Genomic DNA, 19,707 nt, shown 5'->3' with positions numbered 1-19,707 from the left:
ATCTAAAATGACTGTGTTTGTGAAGGTTTGAATACTGATCTGAACTGAAAACCAGGAACAAATTATCTTCTGCTAACTTAAATCCTGAAAAATGTTTTACCCTTATTCAAGGGCGTAAAGGTTCAGTGTTATTTGACATAGGTCAACATACTTCCATCTCTACAAGCCCTATAATCAAGACAGATGGAAACATTCCATTCTTGTACCTTTGCTGATGTGATTTAATGAGCACAAGCTATCAGGGTTTGACACACCCATATTCTCAAACAATCTTATGACCAACATTCTAAAGTATGTCTCATGATCAGTAAGTATACTCATATCATGTATTCAAAGATATGTATCATGTGTTCAAACATGTTAAGTTTTATGGGAGGTGATTTTAGTCAACAAGACAGTGCCACCAGTCACAATGTTTTTACATTTAGGAAACAATTTTTACAAAAAGAAGGTTTTTATGAGAGCATATTTTAATAAATCAACAGGCAGAGCAAAAGAACAATGATAACACAGAAACAGCGACAGCAAACATGATGTACACCACTACAAAGGTATCTGCAACAATCAGACTAACTAGCAATATACACCCCAATGACCCTACCTTATATACAGGTTATATGAGCAGGAAGTTTGAAACACACAGAAAGAATGAATGTACCACATGTACACAGGCTCTCCTCATTTTACTTAGCTCAAAGTCTTTATCTACAACTATGTCCTGTCTAACAATTTAGGAAGATCCTAAATCAAACCACTGCAGGACTGTCTAAATGTAAAACCCACACACAAACAAATCATTACAGTGCTTTCATTTAACTGCAGCGAATTCTCAACTCTATCCACTACCGTTTACGATCGTGGTTAAGAATAAGGCAACAGGTGCTTCCAAACTTTTCCAGTCACACATAGGGAGACCTGAAGACCACACCTAGAGCACAGAGTCCGTTATTCCCTACTAATAAAGTGCTCTTAGCTCAAGACAAGTCTCCACCGGACAGGCTCCTCTGAATACTGCCACCTTCCAGATGCCTGGCACGTCACTGGACCCGGCAGTCTTCCTTGCTGGCAGAGTTAGGTCCAGCTGCTGGGCTGGAGGCAGGGAAGGTCCGCTTGGCCCTCAGGCCCTCCCTGGGGCTCTCTGCAGAGTTTCTCCTAAGAACATTACTGGCTGTGAGAGACTTGGCTGGGAGTTCTGGGAAGGCAGTGTGTGAATCCACTGAGCTCTGCTGAACAACTGTAACCTACAACATACAGAATCTGTTAGAGGTTCAAAATCACAGTCACATTTTTCAGTAGTCATCGTTTTGTTCTATAGGGGACTGAACAGAGGACATTACACATGCTAGGCAAGTGGCCCACCAGTCAGCTACATTCCCAGCCCTATTTTTACTTTACATTTGAGACTTTACTTTTTACTTTACATTGCCCAGGCTAGCCCTGAACCCACTTGATAGATCAGAGAGAGACCTTGAACTTGTGATCCTCCTGCCTCAGCCTCCTCTAATAGACTTAAACATCTATACAGTCAGACCTGGTCACACTCACACTGGCAAGAGATTAAACTGAAACACCCATCACCTGGGGTAGCACTTCTGTGGGAAGGACGACAACCTTATCTTTCTCCCTGAAAATAGGCGCCACATAACAGGAGTTAAAACATCAGACACAGCCTATAACAAATCCCAGGCTTCTCTGGACACCACTGCTGGCCAGAGCCCTGCTTTCAAGCAAGTGTGGCAGTTCAGAACAGAAGGCAAATGGTTTGAAAGAAAACACTGCATCTTATTTACCTACACACACTCTTTTTTTTTTATTACTTTGCAGCATCTTGTGATCTATTAATCATCCTTTTTTTTAAGATTTATTTATTTATTATTTATACAGTATATAGTATTCTGCCTGCATGTGTACCTGTAAGCCAGAAAGAGGGCACCAGATCACAGTATAGATGGTTGTGAGCCACCATGTGGTTGCTGGGAATTGAACTCAGGACCTTTAGAAGAACAGCAAGTGCTCTTAACCTCTGAGCCATCTCTCCAGCCCCCTTCTACACACACTCTTAACACCCACAATGTACCTGATTACCTGGTAAATACACAACCAGTTCCTAACTGAGAACTAAAACCTGCCTCATTGGTCCTGAGTCGCTGCTGCACTCACAGTAAGTATAATCCAAATGCATACAACTGACTTCAGAGGAATAAACTGTATTTACAACATGTCAAACACCCAGGACCCATATCAAAGTGTAAATCACTCTCTTAATAGTGTTGTTTCTGTACTGGATTTGGAAGATAATTATCTAATAATGAAGTCCAGAAAGAACAAATCCCCATGTTGTTCTGTCATTTAAGTGAAAGTGATTATACCAGAAAACAAAACTATAAGAAATGGTAAGATGATGTAGGTGTTGAGTCAAAATTTATGACATCTAAAATAGTGAGGAAATATAAGAGATGAAAGTAAAATAAAGAAGGGTTGGGGTTCCTGCATTGTAAGCGTGAGGACCTACCATGTAAAGAGGCTGGGCATGATAGTACTCTAAGGATTGCTGGCTCAACAGCCGTATTCTAGTTGGTGAGCTCTAGACCAATAGGAGATGCTACCCAAAAATTAGGTGAAAGACAAGGAAATACAAATACAAGAAGTTAAAGGCAAAATGGAAGTTTCCTATACAAGACCTTCAGAGGAAACCAGGGTAGCAAGATAGAAGACATGACATCAGCTGAGCCCAGGAATTCAAGACCAGCCAGCACAATAGTGAGATGTAGCTAAAAACAAAACAAAACAACTAGTCATCTACTGGGCCTACTGGCCCAGGAATGGCAATTTTCAAGGCATGCTTGAACTTGCTAAAGTAAACTCAGGTCAGCTAGGCAACTTAGTGAGACACTGTCTTAAAATAAAAAGTAAAAGGAGGGCTGGAGATGGAGCTCAGTGGCAGAAAATCTGCCTAAATGCATAAAGCCTTATGCTCAGTGCTAACCAGTACTGCACCTCACCCCCCAAGAAGGGAAAGTTAATAGAAGTTTAAAAAGAGAAGCTACTTTGCAAGTACAGACTGATCTTCAGTGTGGTGTCCCAAAAGCAACTACCAACAGACACAGAGTTCCAGGTAACATTCAGAAACAAGGAACAGAATGGAAATCACTTTTCCACTTGTATTCTTCCTAGAGAAAGCATGTGACTTTCAGTGGCAATTAGATACTTTACATTACAAAACCCACAGTAAATCTGGCCTGCAAATACATCAATTCCCTGGAAAGCTGCTCCTATCTCAGAGCATGTGCACAGGACACTGAAACCAGCAGCCAAGGACCAGACATTGGTGAGAAGTGACCATCTGTGAAAAGTTGAGGGGAAAAAAAATTGTAATGGTACTGCTATTTTTTCTTTTTCAAGAGAAGTAATAACATCAAGACAAGGGCTTCCCTAGAATCTATGAGTCACAGGGACATTAAGTATTTAGGTACAGACAACGAAGGAGGAAAGGAGGGAAGTAGGGAGAATAATCACAGAGAGATAAGGAACAGAGACAGCAAGACCTAATAAAGTTACTACAGTACATTCCTTGGCTTTTCCCTCAGACTTAATTTCAGACATGGAATTGAGTCAGTTACAGTCTGTGATCAGAATCTAAGCATGAGTTGGGATGTCCATGCACGTGTTGGCTTCTAAGTGGTCTATAACCAGGCAAGGTTCTGAACCATCAGACAGTACACTGCCCTTTATACTGCAGCCTGATGGGGAGAGGATAGAAGTTAGTGGCTGGGGGAAATGAACCTTACTACAACATCCTCAAAGAACTGCTAAGTGACTCTATGCTCAAAGCAACACTACCACCCACGGCAGGCCTTCCAATTTAGCGAGGCCAGTCCAGGAAGCACCGTCATTCAGGGAATCAAGTCTATAAACAGCAGCTCCTTTGTCTCCAGCAGACTAGGACTTCCTGGGCTTCCTCCTCAGTGACAACAAACAGCAATGCACCCAAATGCATTTTACCAGTTCTTTTCCTACCTGGAACTCATCAGTTATTAATAAATAACATAAGAAGTTGCCTCTAACACAGATTTCACCTTAAGGGAGAATTTGCCATTTGGAGCGTCAAGGCACCTGCTTTAGGTAAACAAAGCCTTGATCTGTATTTTTTAAGCTAAATTGAATCATGCTTATAAGTACTTTTAACAGAGCATCTCAGAAAATGCTGACTTAAACTGAAAATTACTAGGCTAGGTTTTTAAAACATGAATCTAAACATAGTCTCGCAGACCCTCTTTTCAAGAGGGCCCCCTGCCACTCTTCAAGTGCATAAAACGGCTTTGTAATTCATAACTGCTGCTGCCAACTAGACTGCATGTAGCTAATGCAGAGAACACAAATCTGCAGGAAACCATGGTTACTGCTCTGTGCCATCAGGCTCCACCGCAGTGTGGAGTGCAGGCCCCCTGGTGTGCACAACGCATTCTCCTAGGTAATAAATCCAAGCACCGCATGCAAACTGCTTTTACCATCAATGCCTTATAAAAGAAAAACAACAACAAGGCCCTGTGATGACTTCATAGGACGGTTTCTTATCTTTATAAAAATCTTATTACTAAAGTCACTTCAAGAGATCAATCACACCTCCATTCTCACAAGCTATGAGAAAAACGTATTATAAAGTTTAACTGCATAAGGAACTTCCACATTATTCAAAACAAATCATCTGCAATGCACTGCTGTTCTGATACAACTGATCACCTATGGTTCTGGATTCTGGTGTACAAAATCCTGAGAGCTGTGCTCACTCATGTAATGACCATTGCAAACAGGAGCCACTACACTTGTTAACAAGCTTTTCGTTTTTTTTTCCTTTGCTGATTGAATGTCATCAGATGCCATACTTAAACTCTTGACAGGTGAGCAAAGTAACATCATAAAATTTTAAAACTTCTTGTTACTCTAGAAATTTCCAAGAATATTCCCATGGTTCCCAGTTTGAGAACCAGTTGCAAAAAAAAAAAAAAAAGAGGTATGAAGGGGAGGTTTAAATTTGTCATGACTGTCAGCTTCTTCATTCCTTTACAAGAGCATAGTGTAAGAGATGGATAAATAAAAAGTGAGTTAGGTAAGTGTTTAGTTAGGAGAGTGCTTGCCTGCCATACACAGCACAAATGGGGAGTGGTGATGTACGTCTATAATGGCAGCACTAAGGAGGTGCAGGCAGAAACATCAGGAGTTCAAGGCCATCCTTGCTGACACAGTGAGCTCAAGGCATGACTGAGATTTTATTTTAAAAGTTGAGATTGGCACATGCATTCATGTGCAGAAAGGGTGCTGCTAGTATAAATTACAGTGTTAGAAACAAAAATCAGCTGAGCAAATACTTTCCAACTTTTGTACAAGGTAGAGAATAAATGCCATAGGGAATAAGGAGCTTTGATGACAGAGGGCAGAGTGAAAATCTAACAGGAAACAAATCTGAACTGAGGCCAAAGGAAATCCACCTCTGTAAAGCACAACATCACTACTTCCCTGAGAGCTATTTACCAGCAGCCCTTTGGGTAGAGAATGAGACTAGGCGTCAGGAAACTGAGGCGCACACCCTTGGACTTGCTCACTGGGACCCTGAGTCAGGTACTGCGGCATCCAACCCAGGGCCAGCTAACAGACTCCCAAGAAGGCATGCAGGAAATGACACCCACAGATCACCTTTTGTGATTTGCTGCCACCAGCTGTTGGTTTTGAGGACTCTGCAGCATTTTCTTTGCCCAGAGTTGGGGAGGATCCCGCTAACTTCTGTGCAGCAAGGCGGGGGCTGGTCCTGGTTGCCATGGTTGTTCTCCGTAGGATATATGGGCTCGCCTTTCCTGTTGGGATGTCAGCAAACCCTATGGGCAAAAGAGCTGCTTGTCAGTAATGGCAGGAAATAGGCATTCTGTTCTGTTTCAGTTGTGCTAGCAATGGAGTTCAGGTGCTTGCCCAAGTACAAAGTTTCAATAACGGTAAAGATAACTATAAAACATAGTTTCTCCTCAGCCATAGAGAATAACGTATTAAACTTCATAACTGCCTTGATGGTCATGAAATGAATTGGAAAATCAGCAGGTTATTCATTACTAGAAAGATAAAAGATTTAAAAGAACCACAATGGGAGAAAGATTCAAAGAGAATCACACTAAATAAATAAAAGTTTTGCTTCTTCTACATGGCTGCATTTTACCTTGCATTTTCTAAGATAGGTGGGACATTTAATACAATTAAACTGGGATGGGGAAAAAGCCAGCTCTTGTCTGAAGAGGACAAATGTAAGCCAACAGTAACTCTAGGCAACCTGTCTCAAGTACAGTCAGGTAGGAGCGCAGGCTGGACTTCCTAAGAGTGTCTTTGTATTTGCTCGTATTGTCTCCTTCTAGGAAAGGAACTTACCTTACTGGTGGCGAGAAGGCTAGCCACCGAGACACCACAAGAAATGACAGGGCACTGCAGCTACACTCAGATCTACCTACAATGATGTTCTTAATCCCTTAATAAGTCATTAGAGAGAGACAGCCAGCTAAATACAGTTACTCAAAACATAACTCCTCTTGTCAGCTCTGATTTCAGGGTGTAGAACAGAAGATCCAACCTGCTGTAGATTTAAAAATAAATAAATAAAACTATATAACTGAAGCTGGGTATGGTAGCACATGTCTAAAATCCTAGCATAAAAAGCCTAAGACAGAAATATTAGTTCAGACCAGCCTGAACTACGAAGTAAGATTCTGTCTCAAAATATCAAAAAGAATTAAAAACAAGACTTACATTAAAAGAGCAAAAAAGTCTCCTTGTGATTTAGAGACTGCAGCAACAGCAAGTGGCTTTGAAAATTCTAAACTCTCGCTTCCAGGGGGTCTGTGTAAAGCACCCCATATGGCTCAAGAAAATAAAAGCTGATTGATAAAAGGAATTCCTAAACAGACTTTTAGCAGTCACTTCCCAAATCTACCAGCCCTTTTCATAGTGTTGCAGTTCATCTTAGTGATTTATGACATCACCAATTTAAAAATGAACTAGTCTCCCCAGGGAGTGGACTATCATGCAATAATTCCACATGACAATTTTTATGAGAAATCTCAAAATTCTACTTTAATGCAAGGACTTGAACAGAGGACCACATGTAAGCTAAGTCCACGGCATAGCGATGAGCTGCGCCCTCAGCCCTATAATTCTGTATATAAACACTGCATACCTTTCTTAACAACTTCTGGGAGTCCTTCTGGCTCAATCTCAGTCTCTTCCTCATGGCCAGCAGGATGAATACTACTACTGACCACTTTCCTGCTCTTTTTAGAAAATGTCTCTGGTGTAGAAGGTGTTGTCCCATTACCATTCTCCCAAATTCCACTAGACCTTTGCCTCTTGCATGAAGTTTTATTTTGGCCTGATGCTGACTTCTTCTCACTGACAGAAGCAGTTGGAGATGGTCCTGGAAGTGAAGAGTTCAGCAAAGGAGAGCCCTGGTGCTGCCTGGATGGCCGTGAACTCAGCCGAGCAACTTGTATTTCCAATATCTCTTTGGCTTTTTCTAACTCCTCATGGCTTATAAGCAGGGAACAGTACTTATCCAAGTACTTATCTGCTTCCTTGTTTTTTTCTTCAAGAGTCTCTTTCAGCTCTTTGTTCTCAGCCATTAATTCGTGTACATTATCATCCACAAAAGACCCTGAGGAAAATAAGATGACACATGACACACAAGTCGCTGCTGCTCTGTTAAGAGCAAACACTTCCCAGCAGGTAACCTTTAAGCCTCCTGTTCTTTGAACTATTCCAGGAGTGAATGACCAAAAAACAATCTAGTAGATAACAGTTTAACCCATCAACATTTAAACTCCATTATAGAATTAGTTATAAGAGATCAAGCAAATTGAATATATCCCCCTTCCCCAACTCATTCTTTCTGCCATAAATGAATACGCAAAGAAGTCATGAATGACAAAGTCTATGTTACATGGTTTGGGGACAGGTGCCAGCTAGCCTGTGGATATTTAAGTCCCTATATTTAAGGTTGTGAAAGCATTTTGAGAGAATACAAAGAGACTGGCAGGTACAAATGTAGAAGAAGGATATCAAGGCAGGGCCTAAGTCAACTTCTAGATAGCAAGAGTGGCAATCACTTTATGAGGTAATTGGCATAGTTAATTACCAAAAAGAAAAAATAAATAAAAGAAAAAAAAAAAAAAAGAACTACTCAGACGGTACCAAAACAGCAGGTTTTCCCCCATGGAAATAATTCTATTTCAAATCCTATAGTCAACACACAAGGTTAAGACCACAGTTCAGAAATTAGAAAATATTAGTAGGAAAGTACTAAACTATTTTTAAAAACTTAGCATACAACAAAACATTGAAGCACTTTTACACACACACACACACACACACACACACACACACACACACACGAGTGCCCACTTGCTAGGACCCACTTGCTCTCTTCTTCTGTGCAGCTTCAAGCTGGGAGAGCTCTTTCTGCAACAATTTCTTTTCTCCTTCCAACTGTTTACAGGATTTGAGCAACAACTTTATTTTCCCTTGAGCACGTTGATATTCCTTCTCAACCTGATTCACATATTTATGGTGGACTACCTACAAAATAGATGTAACTTCATTTAAAACCTTGAATTTCATTTTACAAGTGTATAGTGAAAACAACTAAAGCATATTAAAGCAATATATAGTACAGTTATGCTTAAAATATAACATCTGAAGATACATAAAACAAACCCTCTCTCTATCAGCATTAAGTCTCCCCAACAGGCAGCTGTGTTTGGAATTGTCTTCAGCATTACATGGATCATTACATGGATCATTACATGGCTCCTAGCCTCATGGCAGTATTAGATAGTGAAGATCATTAAAGACCTGAGCACTAACTCAGCTTGGGTTCCAAAACCTGAAACAAACTTTAATACATCACAGAATGTTTTACAAAGACAACCAAAGAGCAGGCATGCCAAATTAGCAGATTCTAGCAAATTTGCCATTGGGAAACTTACTTTGATATTCTTTAGTTCTTCCATCGGCGCTTTTAATTCTTCCGTTAGCTTAGTTTTCTCTTCATTGAATTCTTCTTTCATCCTTGTTGTTTCCTGTACCATTTCATGCAGTTCCCTCTGTAGCTCTGCTTCCTTCTCAACCATTGTGTTAACCTGGAATTGAATCTTCATCAGCACTTGCTCTAGTTGGGTCTGTTGTGGCTGAATTAACCATTGTTAAAACACACACTGTTTCTTTAAGAAAACAGAACCTGGCCTCCAATCAAGTCACTCAGTATTCTCAAAACCTACTAGTGAACTTCCATTTCTTTTTTCCTCAGCAAAGATTTAAAATAGCAGTAAGAAAAAAAAGACAGGTAATATTCCTAAGTCTTAGGACACCTCACAGGTTTTAATTTGAATTAACATCAGAGAATGTTTTGAGGGGGTACCTTAGTTTTTTATCAGCTCTTAAATCTATTAATCCCACAATGCTACTCTAATCTGCTAGAAACATGCTAAGAATTAAAGCTATACATGTGCAAATCCTGGGAAATACAGTTGTGATAGATTTCATCTTTCTGGACATTCCTTTTTAATTATCTGTTGAGTAAAAACTTTAATTTGAATTCATCAATTTAATTCACAGGTCAGGTGATTTTTCTCAAGCCACACCCTGGAAGCCATGAGTATCCCTCTGGTTTGATATCTTTAGGCATTCTTTCTCTTAAAGGAGCAAAGGACAAGGAATACCTTCTGATCCTAATCTGTTACATTGCCACAGTGGTTCTCAGCTAGATGGGGGGGGGGGGGGGCGCTTCTACCCTGATGAACTTGTTAACTGCAGATAATAACCTAGAACTGTATACATCAAACCCAAGATTCCCCTACATGAAGAGGCAACATCAAAAACCTAATCCAGTTCACAAAAATGTCCCTTACAAGCACATCAGAGTGGTCACTGCTGCATGTGCTGACTAAATGTTCCTGTAGTCAAGACCCTAAAAACACAAAGCCAGAGAACCATCTGGAAGTCCCTCCCTCCTGACCATACTTCTACATGGAAGTAAGTAATGGCACTTACTCTTTTAACAAGTGCTATTTTCTCCATCTTCATCAATGTAAGTTCACTTTCTAGACCCTTGTAGGAATTCTGCAATGCTTCAAAGGTGTTCTGCAAAGCATTGTTTTTAGATTGCAGCACTTGGACCTTTTGTTCCAGCTCCACTGTCAGATTCCCTAGCTCTAGTTTCTGCTTCTGCCAGAGCTGCTGCTCTCCTTCCACTTGGGAAAGCTTACACTCAAGCTGCTCTCGACCTTTCAGTTGAGTTTCCAGTGTCCTGACATCTTCTTCCCTCTTCTCTAGTTTCTGTTTGCCAGCTTCTACTTCTTGAGTGAGGGCATTTACAGACGACTGAAAAATAATATATTTATTCTTGGCCTCACTAAGGTCCTGTAGCAACTGAGCCTTCTCAAGTTCAAGAGTTCCTACTTGACTACTCAGATTCTGCACTTTGGTCTTATAGTCCTCTTGGTCATTACACAAGGAAACCACTGTCTCATTCAGCTCCTTTAATTGAGTTTGAAGCATCTCCACTGTTCTTTTGGATTCCTCTTTCATCTGTACTTTTTCTTGCTCTTTTTCTTTCAGTAAGTTTTCAATCAAAGAATTTGTTACTTCTAATTCAGATACTCGTTCTTGCTCTTTTTTTAATTCTTTCACGAGACTTTCATTTTCTGACCTTGTATTAATAAGTTCTAGCTCCAAGTCTTGGAGGTTTTGGGCCACTCCTTGTATTTCTGATTTTAAAGTCTGTACCTCTGCTTTGGAGTTCTCAGCTTGGAGAATCACTTGCTCTTTGTTTTCCTCTGAGTGCTGCAGTTGTTGTTCAAGGTTCTCAACTCTCTCCTTAAGCAAGTCTGCATGATGCGTACTTTCCTTCAGTTGCTCTAGGATGTGGCACAGCTTCTTTTCATCAGCATCTATGCGAACCTTCAGCTCTTGAATGCTATTTTTCAAGCAATGCACTTCTTCCCCTGGTTGATGCAGACTCTGTTCTTGGGCTTTCAAGGTTTCCTGGTCATTACACAAGGCTGCTACTTCCTCAGTGAGTTCTTTTAATTGTACCTGAAGCATCAGCGCTGCAGACTTTGAGTCTTCTTCCATCTGTACTCTTGCTTGCTCCTTTTCTTCTAACAGACTTCTAAAAGAAGAACACAATTCATCTAACTCTGATACTCGACTTTGTTTCTTTTGTAGTTGCTCTGTTAGACTTTCTCTTTCAGCCCTAACTATGACAAGATCTGATTCGAAAACTCTCAGGCTTTTGGCCATTTCATCCATTTGGGCCTTGAGGGTCTCCACCTCTGCTTTGGAATTCTCAGCGTCAAGAATTACTAGCTCTTGGTTTTCTTCTGACATCTCCAATTCCCTCTCCAGACTCTCCACTTTATCCTTCAATGAGTCATTTTCACGCTGGCTTGCTTTCAGTTTCTCCACAGCACTAAGGTGCTTCTTTTCATCTGCCTCAATGCGGACACTCAGTTTCTCGATGCCTCTTCTCAGCTGATGCACCTCCTCCTGGGTTGAGCTCAGCCGCACTGCAAACTCACCTTTCTCCGTGAGCGCTACTTCCAAGGCCTTGGAGACAGTCTGCTTTTCACATTCTGACTCAGTCAGCTTGACCTGGAAGTTCTGAGCCTCCTTGACCAGTGATTCTTTCTCTTTATTCAGTTGTCCAATTTGGATTTCCAGCTCAGCAACTGCCAAAGACGATCCCTGTAAGTCACTCTGCAAATTCTGTAGCTGTTCCTGGAGACAAGCTTTGTCTTCTGTTAACTCATTAACACTGAAGGACAGAGTCTGAATGAGTTCTGCTTTGTCCTTGACCTCAGACTCTAACACTTCCACATGACGAAGGCTCTCACTGTGGTGAGACTCCAGCTCCCCTATTTTCTCTTTCATCTTTTTAGACATCTGATCCAGTGCCTTGCTTTCTTCCGATACAGCATCTAATTCTCCACGAAGCCTGTTTCTCTCACTTATAACTACAAACAGTTCTTCTTTAAGGTCAACAATAACCTTCTGCTTACTTTCAGTGTCTCTTTCTAAACACAGCTTCTCAGCTTGAACCACCTCTAAGCTAGCTTCCAGAGAGAGGATGTGATGCCCCATATCAGCTTTCTCAGACTTGATCCTGGTCAGCTCCTCTTCCACATCAAAGAACTTCTCCTTCCAACCATCATCTGCGCTGGCTGCATTATCTTCAGCAGCTTCGCTTAGCAATTCATTTGCTCCCACTTCTAAGTTGCAAGCAGGATCTTCTGAACTTTCTACTCTTGAACATTCCTCCTGGTTACAAGGAAGAGATTCCAATTTTTCACTTATGTCAAATTTTTCCTTCTTGAGATCCTTGACTATTTTTTCCAGTTGTCTGCATGTTTCGATTTTGATCTTTAGTTGTACTTCCTGTAAACTGAGTTTTGAATCTGCCTCTTTTATTTCATTTAGCAAACTTTTGAATTTTTTGTCCCAGTCCTCTATTACAGGCAGTAATCTCAAATTCTCATTTGATGTGTCTTTCTGCAAATGGAGATGCTGGATAGACCCCTGATCTTCCAGAACATCCATGGGTACCAAAACATTAGGACTAGAAAACAATTCAGAAATGCATTCTGAACAGTCCTGAGTTTTGTCTTCTGCTGTTGTCTCACAACTGGTCTCTGGGGACTGCTCGTCACACCCCTCCCCTGTGAGCCTGGTAGTCTCGGTCTCAGTGACTGAAGTTTCTAGACAAAGGTCCTGCTGAACATGGTTATCACAAGTCTGATCAGTGTCCGGCTTTGGTCCTGTTTTCTCTGTCATCTCTGAAATATATACTTCGGATTCTTTTACATCATAACTATCATTTTGGCCGCGAACAGCCTGTAAACATAATGTAAACGAAGAAAGCATTTTATTTTTTAGAAGAAACAAAATAGAATCAGTGGTTTAATTATTATTTTTATAGAAACTGCCTGTATGGGTGCTGCTGTGCATATCTTTCCAAATAGCATAGCTCTCAACTTCATTCCATCCTGTTCTCTCTAGAAAGCCAACATTCAGTGGGTTCTACCTATGGGCAAAATACTGGGTAAGATATTTATCATAAGGATGAACCATCCAGGACATTTATTTCATCTAACATGAAAATTACATCTTTCTTTCACAGCTTTCAATGTTCTAGGCAGTGTAAAAGAGTAGTGTTTTAGAGAGAAAGATTATTTAAGATGGGTTCCAGTGAGGTAAAAAACTTAGCTTTCCTTTCTTCTGTATGTACACATGATTATTTTCACATACTCCTAAGTTACTTTACAAAATAAAATAAAAAATAAAAAAATGTACGTTGACATATGCAAAAAAAAAAAAGTAGTGGTTTTTTTTTGCATATGTCAACGTACAAAAAAAAAAAAAAGTAGTGTTTTTTTTTTTTTGTTATTATCAAACAAGAAGCTAACACACATAAGATAAAGCAGTTGACATGAGCCTCAGTCCTCATATTCTTTACTAAGAAAAGCAGTAAGGGTTTAGGAGAGTCTCAGCCCAAAGACCTCAGCCTGGTCAGAATTTTTTTGGATAAAGTGCATGTTTTTGTCTCAATTTCATCTACAAACTAGAGCACTACAATTTTGACGATCCCTCCCACCACCTCAATATGACCTATAACCTTTAACTCAACTTGCAGAACTAGAGTAAGACTCAAACTATGCTGGTAAACTAGAAAACACAAACCACAAGGAACTAAAGGATAAAGTAATTCTCTGAGAGCATTGCAAGCTGCTAAAAATTAACATTTAAATAATTTATTTAGCTTAATACCTGATGCTATAACATTTAAAATAGTCTGAAAGGCATGAGGCTAAGCCTCCTTAAAATATTATTCACTATTCTTAAGTTTGAAAGTGTGCCTTATTAATTTTCAGTGAAAGCATATGTGGTGGTTTGAATAAGAATGGTCCTCAGAGGCACATTTGAATGCCTGGTCATTAAGGAGTGGTGTGACCTGACAGGGATTAGGAGTGGCCTGGCTGGAATAAGTGTGCCACTGGGGGTAGGCTTTGGAGTTCCAAATGCTCAGGCCAGGACCAGTACCTCTCTCTGTTCCTGTCACCTGCCAATCTGAACGTAGAACTCTCAGCTACCTCTTGAGTACCATGTCTGCCTGTGTGCCATCATGCTTCCTGCCATGATGATAATGGACTAAACTGTTGAACTGTAAGTGAGCCCTAATTAAATGTTTTCTTTTGTAAGAGTAGCCATGGTCAATAGTTTCTCTTCACAGCAATAGAGCAGTGAATAAGATAGCAAACATTCAAAGACTTCCAACTTCAGACTTTAAAAACATCTTTAGGGATTTTCCATAAAATATTTAAAACAAATCATGATGGACATTTATTCCTCAAATGAAGTTTCCTCACATTTTTGAGTCCTGGTTGTCGCTGGGAAATTTTTGGTAGCCTTTTCATTTACTCCCTTGAACACTAAAAATACTCCAATTTTGATTTTATGTTTATTTCAATCCAACAAACATTTTCTAAGTGCTTAGGCGTGCACACAGAAAAACAGCATATATATCGCAGGTACTTACACTTTCCAAGTCAGGGCCAAGCAAAGACCTTGAGCTTAAGTCCAACTCCTGGAGCTGCAGTCGAGCAACCTCGAGCTCAAGGGACAGGTTCTTCGTCTGTTGCTTCTCTTCTGCTAACTTGGACTCCATTTCCAAAGTGACGTTTGTCAGCTTCTGCTGCCATTGCTCCTTTTCTGACAAATACTGCTTCCTAAGGCACCCAAGCTCTTTCCTTTCAGAAGTTAATAACTGCTCAAGCTCTTGAATTTCTTTATTTTTCATAATCCTTTGATTGTCAATTTTCTCTTCCAAATTCTTGAGGGACTCCAAGTACATCTGACACAAGACTTCAAGCTCCTCAACAGTCCTCACAGAGGCAGGGGAGACTTTTTTCTCAGTCAGACTCTCCTCCTCCAGACTGTTAGACACTTCATCTATGTTACAAGGATTTACTATAGTATTCTTTGCTAAACTTATAAGAGACGTGTCTCTAGTTTGCTCTAAAACTTCCTTGTAGAAAGGAGCTTCTTCAAAATTTGTCACCCTAGGGCTGTCTGTCCCACAGAGTACCAGTGGCCGAATATGGCCATCCTCAGCTCTAGGCTTCCTCTCCTTTACCAAGTCATCCTGCAAGGTTCTCAGATTCATTGACAACACAGAATTTTCTGCTTTTAATGTGTCAACATAGGAACGCATCGCTGACATCTTAGAGCTCACCTCACAGTGCTGATCATGTAAAATTTTGTGTTCACTTTGCAAACAGAAGAGTTTCTCCTGTAATTCAGCAAAGTGCACTCGGACTTCTTTGCTTGACAACGTCATTTGTTCACACAAACTGCTACTGTCCAAAGGAGTCAAGAACATAGATGTGCTGTTTTGTTTATCATGAAATTCAACGTCTGGCATGTTTATCATTAGCTCACTCTGGGTAAGAATATTTTCATGGTTAAGTACTTTTACTTCACTCACTAACTTCTCAACCTGTGCCACCATTTTACTAGTTGCTAGGATACACTCTGACCGTGAATCATTCAGCTCAGACTCTAGTTGTAGTTTTTCAACCTTCAGAACTTCACACATTTTCCGTAGCTCGTTCAGTTCGTTCAGTGCTGTCTGTAGAGAAGACTGCAGGTGTGCATCCTCCTGTTGACTTGTTGACCACTCACGGAGCACTGAAACATACTTTTCCTCTGCTTCTATTTCACAGTCCTTAGGGCCAATCCTTGCCTGTAACTGAGTGTCCAGTGAACTCTTGGTCCCTAGCTCTCCTCTAACTGTCTGTAATTCCTGATGCAGATTCATTTTCCCCTTTTCACTCTGGTCAAGCTTTTCTTCCATAATTTTTATCAAAGCTTCTAGTTGTACCAGTTGTGCCTTATAATTGTCTGGAGATATGTCTTTAGTGTCAATATCCATCTGACACTGGGAGCTACTCTTATTTATCTCATCTTCTGTTGCTTTTATAGAGTTCTCAACTGGGTCTACCTCGAGATGATGTTCACGTTTACTCTGTGTTAACTCCATTAGTTGTTCATTCTCATGTGGTAAGTCACTAACTTCCTTTTGCTTATTTTGCTCTTCCTCTAAAGTCAAGTTTTCTTGCCTTAAGCCATCGGCCTTACTCTTAGAATAGTTTTTGATGTTTGTAATCTCAGATCTCACAGTCTGTTGCTCTATCTCCAACTCTAACATCAATTTCCTATTTTGCTCTTCAGTAAAAGCTAATTTTGTTAAGAATTCTTGCTGTTCCTTTGCAAATGCTTCCCTTAGCTGTTCCAGTTCATTTTTTCTACTCTCACAAAGAGTAGTGCAATCACTGAGCAAGCTTTCTAACTTCGCGTTGTTTTCTTGTGCTGTTTTGTAGTTTCCCCTGAGATCTTCCAACACTGTTTCTGTTTCTTCACATCGCTGTAATAGCAGAAGTCTTTCTTGCTTATACTGACTAGACAACTCCTCAATGCTTCTCTCTCGTTCGGCTATACAGCTTGAAATCTTCTCCTGATTTTGGAGTAAACTCATTTTCTCCTGCTGTAAGGCCTCATTAACTTCCTTGAGAGCACCATTTGCCTGGGCTAGCTCTTCAATATCTTTTTTACTTAACAAGATGACAGAATTCATTTCCTTCTTCTCTGAGCTCAAGGTTTCAGATAAAAGTTGTAGCTCCTTCAGAGTGTCTTCAAGAAGACTGTTCCTCTTCTTTAATTCTTGAATCTCTGTTTGCTCAGCTTCTAATTTTTCTTTCAAAAGTTGCAACTCTTTTTCCTTAATCTCAAGAGTTGCTAAAGTTTCGGCAACAATATTCTGATGAACTGCACAGTCTTCCTGTAATTTACCAATGTGTTGATTTGTTTCAGCCACAAAATTTTGATGAATCTGCTCGGCTTTAATGAGGTTTTCTTCTATTTCCACTTTGATTTGTAGCAACTCTTCACAACGCTTTTGCAGATCTAAGTTTATCTGGTTTTGAGACTCCAAGGAACTTTCAAGTGAAGTGACTCTATTCTGTAAGACAGCTAGATTTTCGGAACTCTGGTCCCCATCTCCAGAGCAGTCACTATTTTCTGAATATATGCTTCCTTGCTCCCCCATTAGATTTGCAGAGGAATCACTCACTGCAGGCTGCTGTTCAAAAGTCAAAGAACTTCTCTGATTGTCCATCAGAGAAGACCCTCTGGATCTGAGGAAATCCCTCAGTGCCTCATATTCAGTATGCAAGTCTTGGTACTTCTGGTCTTTGGTCACTACTTCATTTGACAGTAACTGAAGCTTAGATTCCAAAACTTCAACTTGCCCAGTGAGCTCATTAGCTTTCAAGCACATATTTTCTATTTCCTTCTGATGCTTCTGATCTGAGTGCTCAGCTTTTTGTTGCAATTCTAAGTAGGCTTGTTTCTGTGTCTCAATCTCCACCATCTTGCTGTCTATCATACTGTGGAGGTTTCTAATCTCCACACTAAGGTTTTCTCTTTCCATCTCCAGTGTTCTTACTCTCTCGCTATAGTCATGACTGTTTATTTGTTGTGTCTTGAGGCTGGCTTCTAAGTGGTTGATTTTACTCTGCAAGCCTTCTTTTTCCAATTCTACGTGACTTATAATTTTTTCATTTTCACTTTTCCAACAAGAAAACTGATTTACCTCTTCTTTCAATTCTTCACACTCTTTCTTTTTTAACTCCAAAGCACTCAGCAAAGCCTCAAACTCTTTCTCAATCTTGTTTAACTTATTATTCAGTTGTTCAATGTGATGTTCCCTTTTCTTCAACAGATCTTGAGAACAGTCTCGCTGCCCTTCCAGATCAGCTAAAGCAAGCTTCAGCTTCTCTAAAGTTAGTGAGTTTTCTTGCTGATCTAGTTTTTCCTGAAGATTTCGTAAAATGATTTCCTGAGAGGTATTCTTGGCTATTAAAACAAACAGATGAACACAAAGTTGTCAGCATTTATACCAAATCAATATTCCATAAGAATTTAGACTCCAGCATTAGGGTGTAATTTGGTGGGAGAGAAGTACATAGCAAGTTTAGCTTATGGGTTCTACATATAAAATTTTAAATTTTAAACTAAAAAGAGAAAAGTAATGAAATTAATACTGTCACGTCCTGTAAAACTTGACATTAATGATGGAGTCCTTTTAAGTAATTCACCTAATAATAACCTTATGACCTAAGTTTATACAAAGACAGAGAGAAAAAAAATGACCATTTTAGTATAGTAATGTATCTGATAATCTTGCAAGCAGCTTCATAAAAATGATGTATGAAACAACAAGGAAGTTTAAAGTATTTAGAATTATTTCTTTTTAAAAATATGTTGAATATTTGTGGGCAAGAATGTTACCTACAGTCCAAGCCCACCTTCATAAGTGTAGTGAGAGGCTTTAACAGTCATGTGGAAGCTCCTACCACCACCTTATTTTTGTGCTACTGATAGCCCTTCCTACTTGGCAATATTTTCACTAAGCAGTGATGAAAAAGCTTAGGGGTGAGAAGGAATAATTGAAAGCATTTATAATAAACAATGCAATCTAGTATGTAATACAATGTAATACTAAATGAAAAGCTATACTTATTTTTAATCCACTAACTTTAGACCTATCCAATGAGAGTTGAAAGCTTGTGGAACAGTACCCTAAAAGCATCATTTTACTTTTCATTTGAGGGTCTCAAACAATAACACTTGATAAACCCTGAAAAATGACACAGTCATAACACATCCTTAATTTTCCTTAGGAAAGCTCAAGACTGGTATTTCTTCTACCTGCCATGGTAAAGGAAAAACAGTCTCAGGGATTCACTTCTAGCTACTTGGGAAACTGAGGCAAGAGGATTACTTGAACCTAGCCTTTGACAAAACCCAGTCTAAAACAAACAAAAAGAGAATGAAAATAAAGAACAATAGCAGTGTCACATATTCAGGCCAGCAGGTTAGAGATAAATTCCTCATGCAAACATCTCAGGTAAGAAAATGTTATATAAAAGGCATGCTACCAAAAATGTGAAACAAATGAGGATTCATTGCTACATATAACAAAAGTCTTCAGCTATAAACTGAGGACAGAAATTTAGTCAAGTAAACTCTCAAAATATAATGGTCATTCAGGAGTTGGAAAACATGCATTTAATTTTTCTATTCCTAAGAGAAATGGTAATGAGTGAACAGCAGTTGTATGCAACGAACACGCTTGAGACTTAAAGGATGGCACTCTAGGGTGAGAGACAGCACTGCCAATATAGTGTTGCGAAGGAAATATTTACCCCTCTGGTTTCAAAACAGTGAAAACCATGCGATTGGGATTCAATGTGCTCCAATTTTTTAAAGTTCAACTATCATGCTGGAAACTGAGCAGTAAAAAGAAAACATTGTCAACTGCAGGGACATTTTTGGGTGAATATAGCAAAGAACAGAGATTTTCCCAATTGGCTAATGTCATCCATCTTGCCTCAGGGGAATAAGACATAACAGAACTCTGGATAAAGGTGTTTGGTGCTAAGCCTGATGACTTGAATTTGATCCCCAAGAGCCACATGGTAAAAGGAGAGTTCTTCCATTGTGTTGCCATCTGACTTACACACACACACACACACACACACACACACACACACACACACACAC

At 39.8% G+C, this 19,707-nt stretch overlaps 1 protein-coding gene across 1 annotated transcript in view; it reads right to left on the bottom strand.

Annotated features, from left to right (window-relative positions):
- Positions 1 to 265: 265 nt before the first annotated feature.
- Cenpf (centromere protein F) overlaps positions 266 to 19,707 on the bottom strand; it is a 41,279-nt gene continuing 21,837 nt past the window's right edge. The window contains exons 11-17 of the mRNA XM_055609277.1: positions 14,621 to 17,997; positions 10,078 to 12,918; positions 9,015 to 9,167; positions 8,445 to 8,604; positions 7,211 to 7,684; positions 5,692 to 5,870; positions 266 to 1,241 (exon numbers count right to left, since the gene is read on the bottom strand). Coding sequence (XP_055465252.1) covers positions 1,038 to 1,241; positions 5,692 to 5,870; positions 7,211 to 7,684; positions 8,445 to 8,604; positions 9,015 to 9,167; positions 10,078 to 12,918; positions 14,621 to 17,997 — 7,388 coding nt within the window. The 3' untranslated portion in view covers positions 266 to 1,037. The remainder of the gene's footprint in view (positions 1,242 to 5,691; positions 5,871 to 7,210; positions 7,685 to 8,444; positions 8,605 to 9,014; positions 9,168 to 10,077; positions 12,919 to 14,620; positions 17,998 to 19,707) is intronic.

The sequence above is a fragment of the Psammomys obesus genome, unplaced genomic scaffold (assembly GCF_907164565.1).
Source record: "Psammomys obesus unplaced genomic scaffold, mPsaObe1.curated_primary_1811, whole genome shotgun sequence".
NCBI lineage: Eukaryota > Metazoa > Chordata > Mammalia > Rodentia > Muridae > Psammomys > Psammomys obesus.
The sequence above is the reverse complement of the archived record's forward strand: the minus strand, read 5'-3'. Positions and strand labels throughout refer to the sequence as shown.